Genomic DNA, 21,675 nt, shown 5'->3' on the forward strand with positions numbered 1-21,675 from the left:
TTCATATGGCTGCTATTGGTGGGCCACAATCATAAGTTAATATTCCCGCTTCAATGCAGGAGAAGGGGCGTTGTTAGCTAATCTCCTGTGGATACCATTGGCGGCCCATCGTCATTGGATATTTACATCTACATCTACATGGATACTCTGCAAATCACATTTAAGTGCCTGACAGAGGGCGCTATTCCACACTTACGCTGGAGAAGGGTTATTTGTTGAAATTCCTGCTACCGCTATTGGTTGGTCGTCATCATTGGCTAGATTCGAAACGGACAGAGCTAGAGATGGGGGATGTTTACCCAAAATATTATTGTCCGCCGAGGTGACTTGCAGCGCGTTGTTTATGCCGCTCACACACCGCGGCCGCGTATTTACTTCCGTGATGGCGTGGAGCCTCTATGCCGGAAGCCTATAGCCGTCCTCTCTATTGAAATTATATCCATTCTTAGAAATTTCAACCGCTTCTCGGACCTTTCCTCTATAAATGTTTGTTTCTTAGCCAGTACACGTACGTTATTAAAATCGATGTCAGAGCCACAGTTCTCATGATGTTCCGCTACTGCTGATTTTGCACTTTGTTTTAGCCGCATGTGCCGATCGTGTTCCTTAATGCGTCCTTTAACAGTTCTTCCCGTTTCGCCTATATACACTTTGCCGCAGCCACATGTCACTTGATAGACGCCTGCATTATGGAGGCAATCAGGTGCATCCGTTTTCCGTCGGAAAAAATCTTTTATTTTTTTTTTACGAAATAAAGCTGTCTGGGTACCTTTTTTTTTTTTTTTTAAATTCTGCTTATGCGGTCGGTGACCCGAGAAACGAACGGTCACCTGACAGAGTGAGAAGCGGTTCCTCGTCATTCTTATTAGCGGTATAAATATTCCGCCTAAAAGCCCTGCCTCTTTAAAATATTCAACTCCGGTTGCAAGTTCTCGTCATCGCTGATACGGGAGGCACATGAATACAGAGTGTTGAGTACTGCTTGCTTCTGGGCTGGGTGGTGGTGCGAAGTAGCATCTAAATACCTGTTTGTGTTACTCAGCTTTCTGTACACTCTGTGACCTAGAGTGTTATCAAATCTTCTGTATACCAACACACCTATGAACAGGAGACCAACCTCACTCTCAGCCTCTAAGGTAAATTTGATTTTGGGGTGAATTCCATTTAAGAAATTGTGGAACGCATGAAGTTCTTCTTCGCCGTGTGTCCATATAACAAATGTATCGTCCACGTAGGGGAGCCAGCAAGAAGGCTTCAAAGGAGCACTACTTAACGCCTGTTGCTCAAAATGTTCCATAAAAACGTCAGCCGCAAATGGCGAAATGGGTGAGCCCATAGCAAGGTCGTCAGCCTGTTCATAGTATTCACCATTGTATTTAAAATAACTTGAACGAAGACATAATTCAATTAAGTCACAAACATCTGGAGCAACATTCTCCCTTATGATCTCCATTGTATCTGATACTAGGACGTTAGTAAATAACGATGTCACATCGAAGCTAACAAGAATGTCACCTGCAGATATCTTCAGTGCGCGTATAATTTCTAAAAAATGTTTCGAATCTTTTATAAAAGTATTTGTTTTACCAACCAGATGTCTCAGTTTGCCAGATAAATGACGAGCTAAAAAATAAGTCGTCGACTTGATCCCACTGACTATAGCCCTCAAAGGAACCGATTCTTTATGTATTTTCGGTAGTCCATACATTCTGGGTGAGACAGGTATTCGAGGTGTTAGATTCTTTGTAATAGAGCTGTCCAGTCTGGAGTCTGATATCAGGTTTTTCACTTTCCGAACGAATCTGTTGGTCAGATCGCTTTTTAACTTGCGATACACAGGATCAGCAAGTAGTTGTTCAATCTTCCTGTGATAATCCACAGCTTCCAAAACAACAGTAGCATTCCCCTTATCCGATTTTGTTACAACGTTGCTTTCGTTTCTCATGAGTTCAATAAGATTTCCTTTCCTGCGCCGATATGTTGCTTTTCGGAGGTTTAGATTTCCGTAGGCAGCTGTTCTGGAGTCGCATTCTGTTTAGGTTGTAAAGTGACTGTTTGGTTATGATCTGCCCAAGCCAAGACTTATGATGTCATGAGAATGTTGTTCTGGCGCATATTTTATACACACTGGCTATCGATGGATGTTATCTTTACGCAATTTTTATGAAGTCATGGATCAAAGTAGGCGGGTGGCACCGAGAACTTCAGTATTTGCTACACCGAGGCAGCGCCGTCAGATAGAAATGTTTCCGTTCCCTCTTAGTATTATAAGCAAAACTGCCATGTATTCATGTGTTCCTTTGTGTTACTTTATCCTTCTTTTGTGCCGCAAAGTGACTGGACTTGCACTGAATATTTTGGCAGGCGCATCTGGTACAAAGCAAGATGTAAATTTCAGTAGTATAATGAAGCAATGCCATTCAGTGCTGATAATGGCATGAATAAATGTTATTTAAAATACTCAGGTTACCCATTAATCATTTAATGTCAGTCATGCTATAAGCATCTTCTGTACATACAGGATGTCAGTATTCAAGGATATGACAGGAATGATTATTTGAAGCAAAAAACTTCATATGGACATAAACTCTGTTTCGAATTGTGTCCGACAAAGGACTCATTTAATTCTATCGCTTGCGCCTTTGTCCCGCATTGTGAGAGGGGTTGGCGTGGTTAAATCGGATTTAGCATGTTAATTTGAAGCGGTGGCCGGATGCCCTTCCTGCCACCACCCGTACCCCCCCCCCTCCCCCCCTCCCCCCCGGGACGGAATCAGAGTACCCCATCTGTCTGCGTCCAGTGTAAATCATGGAAAAGTGAGGATGTGTTCCAAATGTCTGTGAGTCGTGTAACTGAGGCGGGACGTGGGCACCAGCCCGGTATTCAGGTATTCACCTAGAGGGATGTGGAAAACCGCTTAAAAACCACATCAGGCTGGTCGGCACACCGGCCCTCGTCGTTAATCCGGCGGGCGGATTCGATCCGGGACCGGCGCGCCTACCAGAGTCCAAGAAGCAGCGCATTAGCGCTCTTGGCTACCCTGGCCGGTCATAGGACTCATTTAATGTACATTGTTATTTATTTTCTATATTATTTACCACACTGTCAGATTTACACATGTACAGCAGTTGGTAAACATTACAACAGGTGTCCTATCATCCTGCCCCTTCTTTGTCAGTGTTTACATACATCATTCCTTTCCTCGCCGATTCTGTGGGAAGCCTCCTCATTCCTTACCTTGTCAGTCCACCTAATTTTCAACATTTTTATGCAGCACCACATCTCAAATACACTCCTGGAAATGGAAAAAAGAACACATTGACACCGGTGTGTCAGACCCACCATACTTGCTCCGGACACTGCGAGAGGGCTGTACAAGCAATGATCACACGAACGGCACAGCGGACACACCAGGAACCGCGGTGTTGGCCGTCGAATGGCGCTAGCTGCGCAGCATTTGTGCACCGCCGCCGTCAGTGTCAGCCAGTTTGCCGTGGCATACGGAGCTCCATCGCAGTCTTTAACACTGGTAGCATGCCGCGACAGCGTGGACGTGAACCGTATGTGCAGTTGACGGACTTTGAGCGAGGGCGTATAGTGGGCATGCGGGAGGCCGGGTGGACGTACCGCCGAATTGTTCAACACGTGGGGCGTGAGGTCTCCACAGTACATCGATGTTGTCGCCAGTGGTCGGCGGAAGGTGCACGTGCCCGTCGACCTGGGACCGGACCGCAGCGACGCACGGATGCACGCCAAGACCGTAGGATCCTACGCAGTGCCGTAGGGGACCGCACCGCCACTTCCCAGCAAATTAGGGACACTGTTGCTCCTGGGGTATCGGCGAGGACCATTCGCAACCGTCTCCATGAAGCTGGGCTACGGTCCCGCACACCGTTAGGCCGTCTTCCGCTCACGCCCCAACATCGTGCAGCCCGCCTCCAGTGGTGTCGCGACAGGCGTGAATGGAGGGACGAATGGAGACGTTTCGTCTTCAGCGATGAGAGTCGCTTCTGCCTTGGTGCCAATGATGGTCGTATGCGTGTTTGGCGCCGTGCAGGTGAGCGCCACAATCAGGACTGCATACGACCGAGGCACACAGGGCCAACACCCGGCATCATGGTGTGGGGAGCGATCTCCTACACTGGCCGTACACCACTGGTGATCGTCGAGGGGACACTGAATAGTGCACGGTACATCCAAACCGTCATCGAACCCATCGTTCTACCATTCCTAGACCGGCAAGGGAACTTGCTGTTCCAACAGGACAATGCACGTCCGCATGTATCCCGTGCCACCCAACGTGCTCTAGAAGGTGTAAGTCAACTACCCTGGCCAGCAAGATCTCCGGATCTGTCCCCCATTGAGCATGTTTGGGACTGGATGAAGCGTCGTCTCACGCGGTCTGCACGTCCAGCACGAACGCTGGTCCAACTGAGGCGCCAGGTGGAAATGGCATGGCAAGCCGTTCCACAGGACTACATCCAGCATCTCTACGATCGTCTCCATGGGAGAATAGCAGCCTGCATTGCTGCGAAAGGTGGATATACACTGTACTAGTGCCGACATTGTGCATGCTCTGTTGCCTGTGTCTATGTGCCTGTGGTTCTGTCAGTGTGATCATGTGATGTATCTGACCCCAGGAATGTGTCAATAAAGTTTCCCCTTCCTGGGACAATGAATTCACGGTGTTCTTATTTCAATTTCCAGGAGTGTATTTCGGTTCTCTTCCGTTCTGGTTTTCCCATAGTCCATGTTCCGTTACCAAACAATTCTGTGCTCCAAACGTATATTCTCAAAAATTTATTCCTCAGCTTGAGGCATATGCTTGACATTAGTAGACTTCTCTTAACCAGGAATTCCCTTTTGCCTTTGCTAGTCTGCTTTTTGATGTCCTCCTTGCTTCGTCCGTCATGGGCTATTTTGCTACCTAGGTAGCAGAATTCGTCAACTTCATCTACTTCGTGGCCACCAATTCTGATGTTAAATTTCTCGCTGTTCTCATTTATCCTGATTCTCACTACTTTGTCTTCCTTCCATTTATTCCGAATCCATATACTAAAGATCCTGTAATTCTTCTTCAGACAATAAGAAATTCAGCCTTCAATTGCAAGGTAATTTTTTTTTAGTTTACCTAGGTTTATATGCCAATAATGATGTCTTCTTCAGAACAAAAATTAAATTATTTTAAGGTTCAAACGTTGGTCATGTCACAGGTTAAAACTAATACAGAATAAAGTTACCTTGTTGCTTACGTGTGACCCTTATTCCTGGCCCGCCGTAGCTCCGTCTACGTTTTTCTTATTGTTTTTAGTATTGACAGACATATTCTTATGACTATACGTCTTTATTTTGTATTAGTTTTAATCTGTGACATGGCCGACGTTTGGCCCTCAAAATAATTTAATTTTTGTTCTGAAGAAGATACCATTATTGGCATCGAAACCTAGGCAAACTAAAAAAAAAAATACCTTGCAACTGAAGGTTGAATTTCTTATTTTCTGAACAATTCAAGGTTGCTGAAGTGCTGCATTATGTTCAAGATTTGTAAATTCCTCTTCACTTTCACTGAGGATGGCAATATCATAAGAGAATCTTATCATTAATATCCTTTCAACTTGAATATTAATCCCATTCTTGAAGCTTTCTTATATTTTCGCCATGATTCTTCGATGCATAGATTGAGGAATAGGGCCAAAGACTAGGTCCCCATGTTATACCCTTTTTAATCTGACCACTTCGTTCTTTCTCTTACACTTTCATTGTTCCCTCTTGGTTCTTAACATATTATGTATTGTCCGTCTTTCCCAGTAGCTTACCCCTATTTTTTCACAATTTCGAACATCTTCCACCATTTTACGTAGTCGAACGCTTTTCCCAGGTCGACAGATCCTATGAACGTGTCTTGGTTTTTCTTCAGTCTTGTTTTCATTATCAACCGCAAAGTCCGAACTGTCTCTTTGGTGTCTTTACTTTTCCTAAAGCCAAACTGACTGTCATCTAACAGAGCCTCAATTTTATTTTCCATTTTCTGTACATTATTGTCGAACATTACCAGCCGTTTATAGTTCACAACAAACGTTCGAATATCCCACCGCCAACTTCAGTGGATTTATGTACTTATGGAAGAACATGTGTTTAACCAGTACGTGCCCAAACACATTAACCGATGCTTCTCTCTGATACACTCTCAATTCCTCACACTGCTTAAGAATAAACACACCATGGACAAGCGTGAATTGGCCGAGCGGTTAAAGGCGCTACAGTCTGGAACCGCACGACCGCTACGGTCGCAGGTTCGATTCCTGCCTCGGGCATGGATGTGTGTGATGTCCTTAGGTTAGTTAGGTTTAAGTAGTTCTAAGTTCTAGGGGACTTATGACCACAGCAGTTGAGTTCCAAGTGCTCAGAGCCATTTGACAAGCGTGAATTCAACGGGCTGCTTTAATTGCAGAAAGACATCCCGAGCAAAGAGGTTGAAACCAAGGAGATACATTTAGCTAGAATAAAATGTCAAAGACGATGGGTTGGTAAGACACAAACGGACAGGCCACTAACCCAAAAACAAATGAACATTAAATGTTTTCTGCCTCAAAAATCCTGCGAAATAGGGCATATACAGGGTGGTCCATTGATCGTGACCGAGCCAAATATCTCACGAAATTAACATCAAACGAAAAAACTACAAAGAACGAAACTTGTCTTGCTTGAAGGGGGAAACGAGATGGCGCTACGGTTGGCCCGCTAGATGGCGCTGCCATAGGTCAAATGGATATCAACTGCATTTTTTTAAAATAAGAACCACCATTTTTATTACATATTCGTGTAGTACGTAAAGAAATATGAATGTTTTAGTTGGACCACTTTTTTCGCTTTGTGATAGTCACAAACATATGGCTCACAATTTTAGACGAACAGTTGGTAACAGGTAGGTTTTTTAAATTAAAATACAGAACTTAGGTACGTTTGAACATTTTATTTCGGTTGTTCCAATGTGATACATGTACCTCTGTGAACTTATCATTTCTGAGAACGCAAGCTGTTACAGCGTGATTACCTGTAAATACCACAGTAATGCAATAAATGCTCAAAATGATGTCCTTCAACCTCAGTACATTTGGCAACACGTGTAACGACATTCCTCTCAACAGTGAGTAGTTCGCCTTCCATCATGTTCGCACAAGCATTGACAATGAGCTGACGCATGTTGTTAGTTGTTGTCGGTGGATCACGATAGCAAATATCCTTCAACTTTCCCCACAGAAAGAAATCCGGGAACGTCAGATCCGGTGAACGTGCAGGCCATGGTATGGTGCTTCGACAACCAATCCACCTGTCATGAAATAGGCTATTCAATATCACTTCAACCGCACGCGAACTATGTGCCGGACATCCATCATGTTGGAAGTACATCGCTATTCTCTCATGCAGTGAAACATCTTGTAGTAACATCGGTAGAACATTACGTAGGAAATCAGCATACATTGCACCATTTAGATTGCCATCGATAAAATGGGGGCCAGTTATCCTTCCTCCCATAATGCCGCACCATACCTTAACCCGCCAAGGTCGCTGATGTTCCACTTGTAAAAGCCATCGTGGTTTTTCCGTTGCCCAATAGTGCATATTATGCCGGTTTACGTGAATGACGCTTCGTCGCTAAATAGAACGCGTGCAAAAAATCTGTCATGGCCCCGTAATTTTTCTTGTGCCCAGTGGCAGAACTGTACACGACGTTTAAAGTCGTCGCCATGCAATTCCTGGTGCATAGAAATATGGTACTGATGCAATCAATGTTGATGTAGCATTCTCAACACCGACGGTTTTGAGATTCCCGATTCTCGCGCAATTTGTCTGCTACTGATGTGCGGATTAGCCGCGACAGCAGCTAAAACACCTACTTGGCCATCATCATTTGTCGCAGGTCGTGGTTGACGTTTCACATGTGGCTGAACACTTCCTGTTTTCTTAAATAACATAACTATTCCGGCGAACGGTTCGGACACTTGGATGATGTCGTCCAGGATACCGAGCAGCATACATAGCACACGCCCGTTGGGCATTTTGATCACAATAGCCATACATCAACACGATATCGACCTTTTCTGCAATTGGTAAACGTCCATTTTAACACGGGTAATGTATCACGAAGCAAATACCGTCCGCACTGGCGGAATGTTACGTGATACCACGTACTTATACGTTTGTGACTATTACAGCGCCATCTATCACAAAGCGAAAAAAGTGATCCAACTAAAACATTCATATTTATTTGCGTACTACACGAATATGTAATAAAAATGGGGGGTCCTATTTAAAAGAAACGCAGTTATCGGTTTGACTTATGGCAGCACCATCTTCCGAGCCAACCATAGCGCCATCTGGTTTCCCCCTTCAAGCTAGACGAGTTTCGTTGTTTGTAGTTTTTTCGTTTGATGCTTATTTCGCGAGAGATTTGGCCCGGTCACTATCAATGGACCACCCTGTATACATACAATGTTTCTTGCTTCAAATAATGTTGCCGTTACGTCAGCGAATACTGACCACTCTCCTGGGACACCCTATGCACTGCACGTCCGTTCTTTGTTTACTTGACCACCAGTCGTGTGCCTTACTCCCCGTGTGTCCAGCATGGACCTGCACCCGTCCCGCGAGATGGTGGCGTCCGGGCAGCGCGCGGGCCGCAGCCGCAAGACGCAGGCGCACATCCGCATCTGGAGCACCGAGACGCTGCTGACGCTCTACGTGTTCGGCATGGGCGAACTCGAGGTGGCCGCTTCCGCCGTCGCCTTCTCGCAGCTCGTGAGTATAGCTTAGAATAGTACAGTGTGAAACTTCCTGGCAGATTAAAGCTGTGTGCCGGACCGAGACTCGGACTCGGCACACAGTTTTAATCTGCCAGGAAGTTTCATATCAGCGCACACTCCGCTGCAGAGTGAAAATCTCATTCTAGTACAGTGTGGTTCCACAGCAGCAGCAGCAGCAGCAGCAGCAGCAGTGCCCTTCACAAGCCACACACCACCACGCTGCTTGGTTTCTATGCGTTGGAGAACATGTGTGGCGATGCGGTAAGGGGGGGGGGGGGGTACGGGCTGTATGTATGGCCATAAGCCTTAGTGTAGATTGTTAACAGCACGTTAATCGAACGACAGGTGTTCAAAACATCAGATTGTTGCTCAGTGAGAAGACATGTAAATGTAGACAAAGGAATTGCAGATCAATAAAAATTACTATTTCATCATTTCTCCACATTTGAGGGGTAGTCATAAAGTTTTAATTATCACCTCGGAACAGAAGCCGCGAGCAAAAATCCTGGTGGTGGTCTTAATCCTTACCGCAAGTTCATCCTTCAAAGCCACAAATTTTTCCCAGGGATGGGAGACTTGATGGTGACTTAGATTCCAGAAGTCTACATTTCGACTGCTCACGAAACGTTCCACCTCGAAAATCATGTCATCATTCTGCTAACGGCTGCCACTCAGTATTGTCCAGCATTCTGTAAGGAACCATTCACCAAATAAAATACACTGTGAAACTTCCTGGCATGTTAAACCTGTGTGCCAGACCGAAACTCGAATTCTGAACCTGTGGCTTTTCGCGGGCGGACTCTGCCTCCATCAGTGACTCATCTCCTACCTTCCAAATTTCACAGAAATTCACCTGAGAACCTCCTACTCCTGAAGAAAGGATACTGTGGAGGCATGGCTTAGCCACAGCCTCGGAAGGACTAGATATGACTAGTGCTTGGGTGGTTCAGTCGGTAGAATAGTTCACCGCGAAAGACAAATATCCCGAGTTCGAGTCTAGGTCACAGTTTTAACCTGCCATGAATTTTACATCAGCGCACACTCTGCTGCAGAGTGAAAATTTCATTCTAGAAACGCCCGTAGGCTAGGCCTAAGTAATGTCTCCGTAAAATCCTTTCTTCCAGATGTACTATTCCTGTAAGTATCGGAGGAGATCTATGGTGAAGTCTGGAAGGTAGGAAATGAGGTACTACGGAAGTAAAGCTGCGAGGCCATGTACTGAGTCGTGCTTGGGTTGCTCAGTCGGGGGAGCACTCACCCGTGAAAGGCAAGCGTCTGAGTTCGAGTCTCGGTCTGGCTTACGGTGTTAACCTGCTCGGAAGTTTCCAATCAGCGCACACTCTGATGCAGGGAGAAAATTTTGTTCTGAACATAGACTATGGCTAAAAAAACTAACAAACGTTCGAATCGGAAAATTCGAAGCTACAACAGCTTTCACTATAAAATGACGCCATTTTGATCCATCCATCAAGACAGCTACAATTTTTTTTTACTTTACTGTTTATAGTGGAAGCTGGTTTTACTATTGTGTTAGCTGTTTGCCATTATGTCATCAGCTTTTTCATGTGTGCTCGTATGGTGTACAGAACAATGGGTAAACTTACTCCATTACGTGTATCTGGTTTTACACTGCTGGATAATATGTTCCAGCACATGTTTATGTTGTATAGGTCCCAATATCCCACGAAGGTAGCTTCGAAATTTCGGTTTTAAGTGTTTATTAATTTTTTAATCATAATGTACTTTATCTGGTGATTGATTCCTTTCTGAATGCTTGACAATGACCATTTGTCGAAACTGCAGTCGCAGTAAATAATACTTTCACAGTCTAAAACGGAATAACTTCATTCGAACATTTAAGCTGCTGCCTCGGATCGGGGGGACCTTTTCGTCGTATATGGGCAGTCAGCGACCTTCAAAATGTCGTCCAAGATGCCGAAAAGTGATCCATGACTGATTTTAATCTTTTTCCTTGATTGTGATACGCTGGTCATCGAACACCGTGTTCTTCACTTCCCTTACGATAGTTTCTGCTAATTAGTTCTTCGTCATTCAGACTCGTTGACCACACTGGAAGAGCCTAAACTACGTCGCCACTGTCATACGATGGTCCAGTGTTGCCGTACGCTTCCACAAACCTTATAAATGAACTGTGCCATTTTTTCTGGGTTCTTCTACTGGCATGTTACGGGACAGTGGTTCCAGGGCTTCCAGTGTGTCACAGAGCAGTATAATTATATAAAATGTTTCTTCAGTATAAATAAAAATTATGAACAACGTTTTACATGTTTTTGTATGTAATAAGAAAAAAATATTAGCTCTGCCCAGCTGTATTAAAGAAAATATTTTACTGTCATTAAACCTGCTTGGAATGACTGTTATAGGCTTATTGGAGAAAATGTTAGTCATCTCTTAAAAGACCACACTGGTCCCTCAGGAGCGTTGTACACGGTGTTAAAACTGGTTCCAGGCGGACATCTGACCCACAGCCACTGACGCAAATAAAATAAGTGAAGTAATGTGTGTGTGCCAGTCAGTTGTATGGATACGTACAGTAACGTGTTACTGTGGAGACGTGAACATAATGGCAGCTATCGTATTTTAGAGTTCCCATGACCATAGCGTGAATTAAGATTGCTAGATTTATATCAACGTCGACTGTCCAGTATGTCAACGGGGAATGGTGCACCACTTACAGACAAATAACACGGCGTAATACTACCCTACAAGAACTTTAGACGAGTGTGTTATCTTGTCATTGACAACCGGATTCAAACCAAACATAACTGGTAAAAAAAAAATGTAAATGTCGTGTGACTAGGGCCTCCCGTCGGGTAGACCGTTCGCCGAGTGCAAGTCTTTCGATTTGACGCCACTTCGGCGACTTGCGCGCCGATGGGGATGAAATGGTGATGGTTATAACAACACGACACCCAGTCCCTGAGCGGAGAAAATCTCCAACCCAGCCGGGAATCGAACCCGGGCCATTAGTATTGACATTCTGTTGTGCTGACCACTCAGCTACCGGAGGCGGACGCAATATTTGGTAATGTCAGTTGATGCACGTCCATCTCAGCTAGTTTCCGAGTAAAAATTGAGAAGTGAATTACATGTAATGCACGTTTCGAAGCGGGTAGCACACAAAAGGCCAATGCTGACAGCGGCACATAAACTTGCAAGCCTTCTGTGGGCCAAATAACATAAAGAGGACAATAGCTGTCTGGGGGCATGTCGAATCGCTACTTGGCTTCTTTTCAAGTGATTCAAGGCCTCGAGTGCATTGACAGCCTAGCGAGACATGTAACCTGCAGTATGAACGATGTAGTTCCGCCGGAGCTGGATTTTCGATATTTTGGAAATGTTTTTCGTACCATGACTTGGGCTTGCTCATCCTAGTAACCATGAACGTAAACCGGGATGTTTGTTTCAAGAGTGTTGGTGACCCAATGCTGCTCTTTCTTCTACACGTTCGTGTTGAGTATACCGTGGACACTCCCGCATTCTAAGGTCACTATGTTCATTGCACGCATACGTTTGTGGTTTGACTAATATTCGGAAATCGTGTCGCATTAACCCACTAAATGATCCAGTCTTGATCTCATAGAAACATGCGGGACTATTTGGAACAGCGAGTGAAAAGTAGCGATCAGCATTCCCGCAGTTTGGCAGCTCTACTGAATCTAGTCACTCCGCCTCCGTAACTGAGTTATCAGGGCAGCTGATTGCCATTCGGAAGCCCCAGTCCGATTCCTGGTACTACTAACAAGGGAACCTCCCCATCGCACCCCCCTCAGATTTAGTTATAAGTTGGCACAGTGGATAGGTCTTGAAAAACTGGACACAGATCAATCGAGAAAACAGGAAGAAGTTTTGTGGAAACAATGAAAAAAATAAGCAAAATATACAAACTGAGTAGTCCATGCGCAAGATAGGCAACATCAAGGATAGTGTGAACTCAGGAGCGCCGTGGTCCCGTGATTAGCGTGAGCAGCTGCGGAGCGAGAAGTCCTTGGTTCTAGTCTTCCCTCGTGTGAAAAGCTTACTTTCTTTATTTTCGCAAATTTATGATCTGTCCGTTCGTTCATTGCCAAAATAAAGACCTCTCGTTCCGCAGCTGCTCACGCTAATCACGGGACCACGGCGCTCCTGAGCACACACTTTCCTTGATGTTGCCTATCTTGCGCATGGACTACTCAGTTTGTATATTTTGCTTATTTTTTTCGTAGTTCCACACATCTTCTTCCTAGTTTCTCGACTGATCTGTGTTCAGTTTTTCAAGGCCTATCCACTGTGCCAACTTATAACTAAATCTGAGAGCGTTGCGATGGGGAGGTTCCCTTGTAAGTATTCTTTCCGTAGTGAGACGAATGGAACGGGGTGCACTCAGCCTCCTGAAGCCAGTTAGGGAGTTACTTGGCCGACTGGTAGCGGCTGCAGGTCACGAAAACTAACGACCGCGGGTATAGTGGTGCGTTGACCCTCCACACCGCATTCAATGCCGCTAATGGAGGAGTATGACACGGCGGCATGATGACACGGATGGGCCAACCAAGGCCTGTGGACGGAGTTCACGTGTAGTTTACGAGTACTGGATCTGATAATCGTTGGGAGAAACTTATGAACTGCCTTCCTCGCCGAACTGGGGCTGTTATTAAGAGTAGAGGCTGTGTTGCACGGTTTTGCCGTTTTGTCCAGAGTGCTTAGCTATTATGTAGCGTTAGTGCTGAGCAGCAGACTGCTTCGGCTGCGACTGCGCCGCTAGTTCCCCGCTTGGCAGCCAGAGCGGGTAGTGGCGAGTGATGTGTGATCTCAGTCTTTCCCCCGGACGGCGAAGAACGGCGGCAGCTACGTCCTGGCGGTGGACGGCGGCCGCGAGCGCATCCTCTCCGTGTGGCAGTGGCAGTGGGGGCACCTGCTCGGCAAAGTCGCCGTAAGTACCGACGTGCGCTGCTCGCTTACTGCACCAAGTGTCTCGTGTTGCACGCTTCTGACGACATTCGCTACCTAGTTTCCACATCGTGGGCTCCACTAACAGCGGCCACCACGATCACAGGTGTCAGATGCAGCACTCCAGTTCCTCTCTACTCTGAAAGTAGCTTAATTTGTGTATACCAATGTAAACGAACTGCAGAAGTTGTTTGGTATTTATTTATCGTGTTAACCGATTTACACCTTCCAGAACGAAATTTTCACTCTGCAGTGGAGTGTGCGCTGATTTTGAAAATTCCTGGCAGATTAAAACCGTGTGCCGGACCGAGACTCGAACTCGGGACCTTTGCCTTGCGCGAGCAAGTGCTCTACCAACTGAGCTACCCAAGCACGACTCACGACCCGTCCTCAAAGCTTCAATTCCGCACACACTCCGCAGCAGAGTGAAAATTTCATTCTGGAAGCATCCCCCAGGCTGTGGCTAAGCAACGTCTCTGCAATATCCTTTCTTCCAGTAGTGCTAGTCCTGCAAGTTTCGAAGGAGAACGTCTGTGAAGATTGGAAGGTAGGAGACGGGGTACTGGCGCAGTTGAAGCTGTGAGGACGGGTCGTGAGTCGTGCTTGGGTAGCTCAGTTGGTAGAGCACTTGCCCGCGAAAGGCAAAGGTCCCGAGTTCGAGTCTCGGTCCGGCACACAGTTTTAATCTGACAGGAAGTTTCAAAATCAGCGCACACTCCGCTGCTGAGTGAAAATCTCATTCTGGAAACATACTCCAGGCTGTGGTTAAGCCATGTCTCCGCAGTATCCTTTCTTCCAGCAGTTGTAGTCCCGCAAGTTTCGCAGGAGAACTTCTGTGAAGTTTGGACGGTAGGAAACGAGGTACTGGCAGAAGTAAAACTGTGAGTACGGAGCGTGGGGCGTGCTTGGGTGGCTCAGTTGGTAGAGCACTTGCTCGCGGAAGGCGAAGGTCCCGAGTTCGAGTCTCGGTCCGGCACACAGTTTTATTCTGATAGGAAGTTTCGATTTTCATCTTGTTAGATCGTCGTAAGACAACAGCTAACCATTTACCGTGGGGGGAAAACAACTACCAAAAATGTCAGAGTGAGGACGAAAATGTACCTTTGTGGAGCTACGGCGATAAAACGGCAGCCATTCAGCAATAATCGTGCGGAAGTATACGCTTGGCCCTAGACGTTACTGTTATGCTTGAGAGCTAACTGCATTAAGTTAACATAATGTTTTCAGCTGAATTCTCAGAAATAGATTAAATTTTAATTCTTGTCCACAGTGGTTGCGTTAGATGTCAATTTTCTGTGATGTTCACTGGATAAAGCTTGACTAGTAAATACGCTACGCTAAAATTGTAGTAATATCAATAATTTGGTTAAATAACAAACTACACTGTCAAACTGTACACCCAAACATGTTCGGTTACCAGACAAACTTCTGCACGCTCTTCGCATATATTTCTGTGGTTTTATACCCGTTTCTCAACAATGGTGATTTTCCGATCTGTGTTTGTTTGAAAATTTTTCTGGGTTTGACGTCCCCTACACTGATCTGACCTAATTGTGAGGTTGTATATCTGCATCCTGTAGTCGACAATAATGATAGCATGCCTCGATCTTTCTTTAATTTTCTATTTCTTAATTGCTATTGTAAGTATCACTTGCACACTAGAAGCTACTGCTGGCCATTTTCACAATTATTATTGTTATTATTATTATTATTATTATTATTATTATTAAGGTCCACAATAAATTCATAAATTTCTTCTTTTATGACTCCACATGAAAGCGAGTCATGTTCAAATTTCGTCGAATAATGTGAATGGTCCTATCAGTTCCATCCTTTATACGAAAGCAAAAACTTACGGTCAGGTGGGATCGCTCTCGGTGAGGAGGTGGGATCGCTCTCGGTGAGGATGTCCTTGCAGAATGGTTGCATCACTCAAGGGGGGGAAGGGGGAGGGGGGAGGGAGATGTCATCAGTCTCAAGGATTGTCAAGAACGTCGTCCTGTTGCACATCACACAGCGAACTCTTCGTTTTCGACCACGAAATGTGTGGAAATGAATTTACCAAGGGCAGCGGTGGTTTCATTCTCGCCCTTTGTAACACCTCCTGAGTCTTTTTTGCATCGCTTCTGTTTTTTTACATGTCTCGACACCTTGCTGATTGTAGCGTTTCCTAGCGCGAGGGTTACATAGTAGGGCGACAATATTTGCATCATTACACAGGAAGGTGGTAGAACGTTCGAGCCAAATTTCGAATTTCTTTCTCGCAATGGGAGAAAATGATTAGGCTTCAAAAAAGTGGCATTTTAATTATCTTACGTTGTGCAGTTTAGTGTACAGCCACGAACCCAACATCACGTTACACTACGTAACTAATCCTAGAATTTAATTTAATATAAAGAGATCGAAGAAAAAAAGGAGAGGGAGAATAATAAAATAGGAATGAGGGTGGGATGTGGGACAGAGGAAAATTAAAGTTCCTGATTCTCTTCTAAAATATGTTTCTGTGATTAGAGACATTCATCCTTGTGCTTTTCTTGTTCAAAATCGATCGATTTACTGGAATGCTTAGTATGCAGCATGCCTGGTTAGTAGGATCTGGTAGTTTGGTGAAGTTTCGTCGCTCCAGTATTAGTAAATACTAACGGACACCTAGCGTCACCGGAAGTGTCACCCTGAACATTTTGTCTCTAAAAAAAAAAGTTGTTCACAATGAAGTGATCTGCCACATCTAGACGTTTGAGGCAAAGACTTTGAAACACCTTGTGTACCCCGTCTGACGCTCCTTTCAGCACCAAGCGTATATTCCACTCACCTGTACCCTCCCTGTCTTAGAATCTATTTAATCCGAGCACTTCGTTCTTGTTCTTCCACTCTTATTCTTTCCTCTTGGCTCTTGTACATGTTGTATACTACCCGTCTTTCCCTGTAGCTTATCCATATTTTTTTCAGAATTTCGAAAATCTTGCACCATAAGACATCATCGAACGCTTTTCCCACATCGACAAATTCTATCAATGTGTCTTTTTTTTCCTTCAGTCTTTCTTCATCATCAGTCGTAATATCAGAACAGCCTCTCTGGTGCCGTTGCATTTCCTAAAGTCTATCTGATCGTCATCGAACGAGATATGTCCACCAAAATTCTGAAAAATGCAACTCGTGGGAAATTGAAACAGAGTATATGAGTCATATTAAATTGTGCCTCAGAACATTGTAGAAGCACAGTCTTCAATGCGCTGCAATTCTTCATCTTTAAGTTTCTTCTTCGCGTTCCTTTCAGCACTTATTGTTTCTATGATGACTTGAGGAGCGAATGTTTTAGCTTCCAACAACCGTAGTCTATTTCAGGCAAGCAACTGATCTTCCATACTAGAATCACATTTTATTGCCAATTTTGTCAATATTTCAAATGAAACTATGACTCCATCACTGAAACATGTCTCACTGCACTCAAAAGACATACCTACACCAACCAGAGCAAAACCGAACAAAAATTAAGATGATTGTTTACAGATACTAGAAACCAGCAGTGATACCAACTTATAAAATATATCCCAAACAGAATCACTTGAAACAAAACTTTTTCAGTTATACATGGCGATCCCGGCAACTAGGGTATAAATGGCGTATCAGCAGCACATCAGCAGTCATGCTACCTGACAGTAGCCAATGACGACAGCGACAGAATTTCCTAACGAGAGTGTGCAGAAAATTGGAAAGTCTATTATGAAAATTTCAATCAAACACAGTACTACATGTTAGTGGGCAGCGTGTGAATGTGTCCAGAACAAAAACGCCAATCTGTTGCTGTCGCAGCCATGTTGTGTGCACAGATAAACGTGAACCAACAACGTCGCCCTCTCCCATAGTCAACAGTCAATCATTTCGTTATTTTGATCGAGGTGTGCTTCCACACCTTGTACAGACTTCAGTAACTCTGACAGTATGTCAGCGACTACTGCAGATTAATTTGAGCTTAGATCATTTTGTACTCTGTCGAATTCTGATCCTATTACTGGATGACTTCCACATTATCTTCCTCCTTCACTTCTGCCACACAATGGGAGACTTCCTCTCCCTTGTACTGTGTATGGTGCATCAGGACAGAACTGAACAGAAATCTTCTGTGTTTTTTCTCCCTATTACCTTTGGTTAAGCGGTGTAAACAAATATTTAGCACTAGCTAAAAACGACTCCGCTTCGCTTGGTCATAGTTTTCAATTTGTGTTCTCAACTGGAAAAAATGTGAATTAATAATCTCATTTGTACAGCATCTAACGTACTCGCAGTATATTCTTATAAACTACATGTATTTGGCGTATTGCTTTCGGTGCAATGATGAGTAAGATTTGTGGTTGTCCAACACGCGAAGACGCTACATGTAGTTGTCTGTACGGGAAACACAATTCTTTTAAATTTACTCCGCAACACTAGAATTCCTGCCCTTGCGCCTCATTGATCGTAATCTAATCGTACTGGAAACTCGAGTCTTTCAAAGCTGAATGCTAGTCGATTGAACTGCGTGGAATTCGTAGTTTTCTTGTCCATTTAATACTTCCGCTTCTATGACGTGGTTTAGAAGCTTATTTCAAGGGGATATCGGAAATATGGAGGGAATTTAGAGATTCTGTTAGGAAGTTCACGCTTTCATCCTGATTCAATTTTTTTTTCTTCCTCTCGTATCATATTACGTATTCGCCTACTTGTTTTGAAAGGGTACAGTACCACCCGACATTGAAAATAGGTACAACATACTTCATTATTTTTGTCAGAACGACACATTTTTTTTGTAAAATAACTCAATTTCAATTAATACAGCGAAGCCGGATACCAGTGTGGGAAAGAATGACAATTTATTTATTTAATTGATCACATGTGCACTCCCACAAAGTAAATCCCTACGTCCAGTTTGGTGAGATCTTTTGAAATGAATGAATGTATGGTCGTCTGCTAACCACAGATAGTGAATGTGAATATATGATCATCTTTGAGTCGATCCTTTGGCCACCTTTGGTGGGACCAAAGAGATGAAATTTACCTGAGCTTTTCTACATCTGCACTAATCGTATGCATTCTGACCACTACCTCTTTGATTCGCTCATCCGGCAGCACGTCCCTACGCTCAGTAGTATCACTCTCTATTGCAAAATACTTGTACCTCCAAATTATTAGCTTTTTCTTTCACGGCGTCACATACTTGCTTCAACACACCCAGATTCTTCTCCCCCTCATCTAACCAATTATTAACTGCGGGCAGACGCTCATCAATAACTGAGTCTAGCTTCCTCATTGCCTCTTTATTTCCCTTATCCAACGCCTCCATACTTTCCTTACTACCTTTATCCATCGCTTCCCATCTTTCCTTATTATCTCTATGCATCGCGTCCAATATTTCCTTAAACTCCCTATCTCTCTCCTTAGTCTCCCTATCTCTCTCCTTAGCCTCCCTATCCATCGCTTCCCATCTTTCCTTATCATCTTTATCCATCTTCTGTAAAAACTGCAGTAGCACATTGTCATTTGCTACTTTCGACGCGCTCACCTCGTTCGCCTGTGAAACCGTAGCTTCCCTAAGGGTAGCTGCACTTTCACTGCATACCTGACCTAGTCCCGGCTCGCCCGCATCGTCGGGAAAAGCCCCTGATTGTGAACAAAGCCCGCCGCTCAAAGGATCACCTTGCCGCGGTCCACTGAACAATTCAGCCCCTTCCGAGTGTTTGCCGTCCCCGCTCATTAACCGATGGTCAACAGCTACTTCCTGCTGCACTGCTACGTTCACCCCAGAATCGCTATTCTCCATGGTGGCTACACTTTTCGACTGCAACCTAGTTACTACGGACATTACGCAAAAAAAATTATACCACGATCTTCCAGCCTAGGACGATATAGCAATTAAGTACATAAAAAAATAAAAGATCCTCACCAATCCAGAAAGAAATTGCAAACAAAAAAAAATTTACTTCTTAGCGCTATTCCATCAAAAAAGAATCTTAACAGCAAACCCTAACAGCAAAATATCCTGGCAAAAAATATCCTGGCAGGGTCGAAATTATGAGAGGCACCCACATGCCTTGCTCATACTGTGGCATCAAGCAGTCAGGCCTGCAAGATGAGTGGTCTGCCGAGCGAGTGGATTCATTCTTATTTATCAAGTAACATGAACTCTCGTACTCACAATTAAGTTACAAATTATCCTCCTGCATGAATAATACGCAACGGAAACATGCATCTGACTATCAGTAATTTACAGAACTCTGACTGTACACCACTCACTGGCAATACCACATTTTCTTTATGTCTTTTATTTAACGGCTTTTGTCTACACGTGGCCACCGCACTGAATATGAATGGCACACACATCACAAATTCGGGACATTATGGCAACATACAATTCAATGGAAAAGTCCACCAATCTTTTTCTTTTCACTATCTTATTTATTCCAATAAATTCTCTAACCTAAACACACAAATTCTATAACCTACAACAATAACACATCAGAAATTCCGCCCAGTGGGCATGACTTTACGTTGGTGAATCTCTATATTATGGTCTCGTAACTATTTAACGCTACAGTGCACTTTCTGGATAGGATGGTGGATCTTTTATTATTTCTCACCCTTCGACTCTCACAATCATCATCACGAAACTTTCCTCCAGACCGAGTGGTACAGAAGGAACAAGCATAACCCACTAATCTTTTGAAACTACCTTGCTACTCTCCCATGCAAACCACACATACCCAAATTACATGACATACATCACACTGTAATAAAAAATATAAAACACTAAATAGTCAGAACACTATCACTTTCAGCTTTCCCACTTCAATTAATATTTATCCCAGTTTCACATGACACTGCCCCACTTGGTAATTCTACTTTCCTACTATGAACTCTGGAGATATATGCACGTCTTCCTGTGCAATGCAAGCCATGTGGCGTTGCTGGATAGACAGCCGACTCACCTTGCTTCTCTCTCAGAGTTTGAATTGAGCGTCACACGGAATTATATCACGCAAGGTAATATTAACAACATATTCATCACACACGCGAGTCCTCAACTGATACCATGGACGAGTACTTCTCTTTATCCTTTGTCTCATACACAGATTGAGACTCACACAGTACTCACCACGTGGAAGTACTCGTCTCTAATTTCAAGTCCTGCACACGCCATTTCTTAAATATTTCAACTTATGGTACACACGCTATTTCTTAAATATTTCAACTTATTGTACACACGCTAGTAATTCAGCTTAACTTAAGCACACGGAAGTATTTCAACTTTTGCTACACGTGGTTTCATTGTGACCATTGGTCACTTCCGAAGATTACTATAATCCCATTAATATTACCTGCCTGACATTTAATTCTCCCCACAAAAGTTCCTGTAATAGAGAAATTATTATTTCAAACTACTCTTAAATATTCCACATGCATACCATGTCTCCACTCTTTCGTCATTACGGAGCACAACTAAAACAGGTGTTAACAGCACAAGATCCAGCGGCAGAGTGCTGAAACATGGCCGTTCTCGAGGTCCTCTCACACCTCTGTCGAAGTGGGGGAGCACCTTACTACCCTATTGGTCAGCCACATTTCAGGCGCTCAAAGCTCAGGTAAATTTCATCTCTTTGGTCCCACCAAAGGTGGCCAAAGGATCGACTCAAAGATGATCATATATTCACATTCACTATCTGTGGTTAGCAGACGACCATACATTCATTCATTTCAAAAGATCTCACTAAACTGGACGTAGGGATTTACTTTGTGGGAGTGCACATGTGATCAATTAAATAAATAAATTGTCATTCTTTCCCACACTGGTATCCGGCTTCGCTGTATTAATTGAAATTGAGTTATTTTACAAAAAAATGTGTTGTTCTGACAAAAATAATGAAGTATGTTGTACCTATTTTCAATGTCG

At 44.0% G+C, this 21,675-nt stretch overlaps 1 protein-coding gene across 1 annotated transcript in view; it reads left to right on the forward strand.

Moving 5' to 3' along the window:
- Positions 1–21,675, forward strand: part of LOC126176443 (echinoderm microtubule-associated protein-like CG42247) — a 349,669-nt gene that overhangs the window by 208,812 nt on the left and 119,182 nt on the right. The window contains exons 8-9 of the mRNA XM_049923600.1: positions 8,628–8,799; positions 13,639–13,734. Of these exons, the coding sequence (XP_049779557.1) occupies positions 8,628–8,799; positions 13,639–13,734 (268 nt within the window). The remainder of the gene's footprint in view (positions 1–8,627; positions 8,800–13,638; positions 13,735–21,675) is intronic.

This window comes from Schistocerca cancellata, chromosome 3, assembly GCF_023864275.1.
Source record: "Schistocerca cancellata isolate TAMUIC-IGC-003103 chromosome 3, iqSchCanc2.1, whole genome shotgun sequence".
NCBI lineage: Eukaryota > Metazoa > Arthropoda > Insecta > Orthoptera > Acrididae > Schistocerca > Schistocerca cancellata.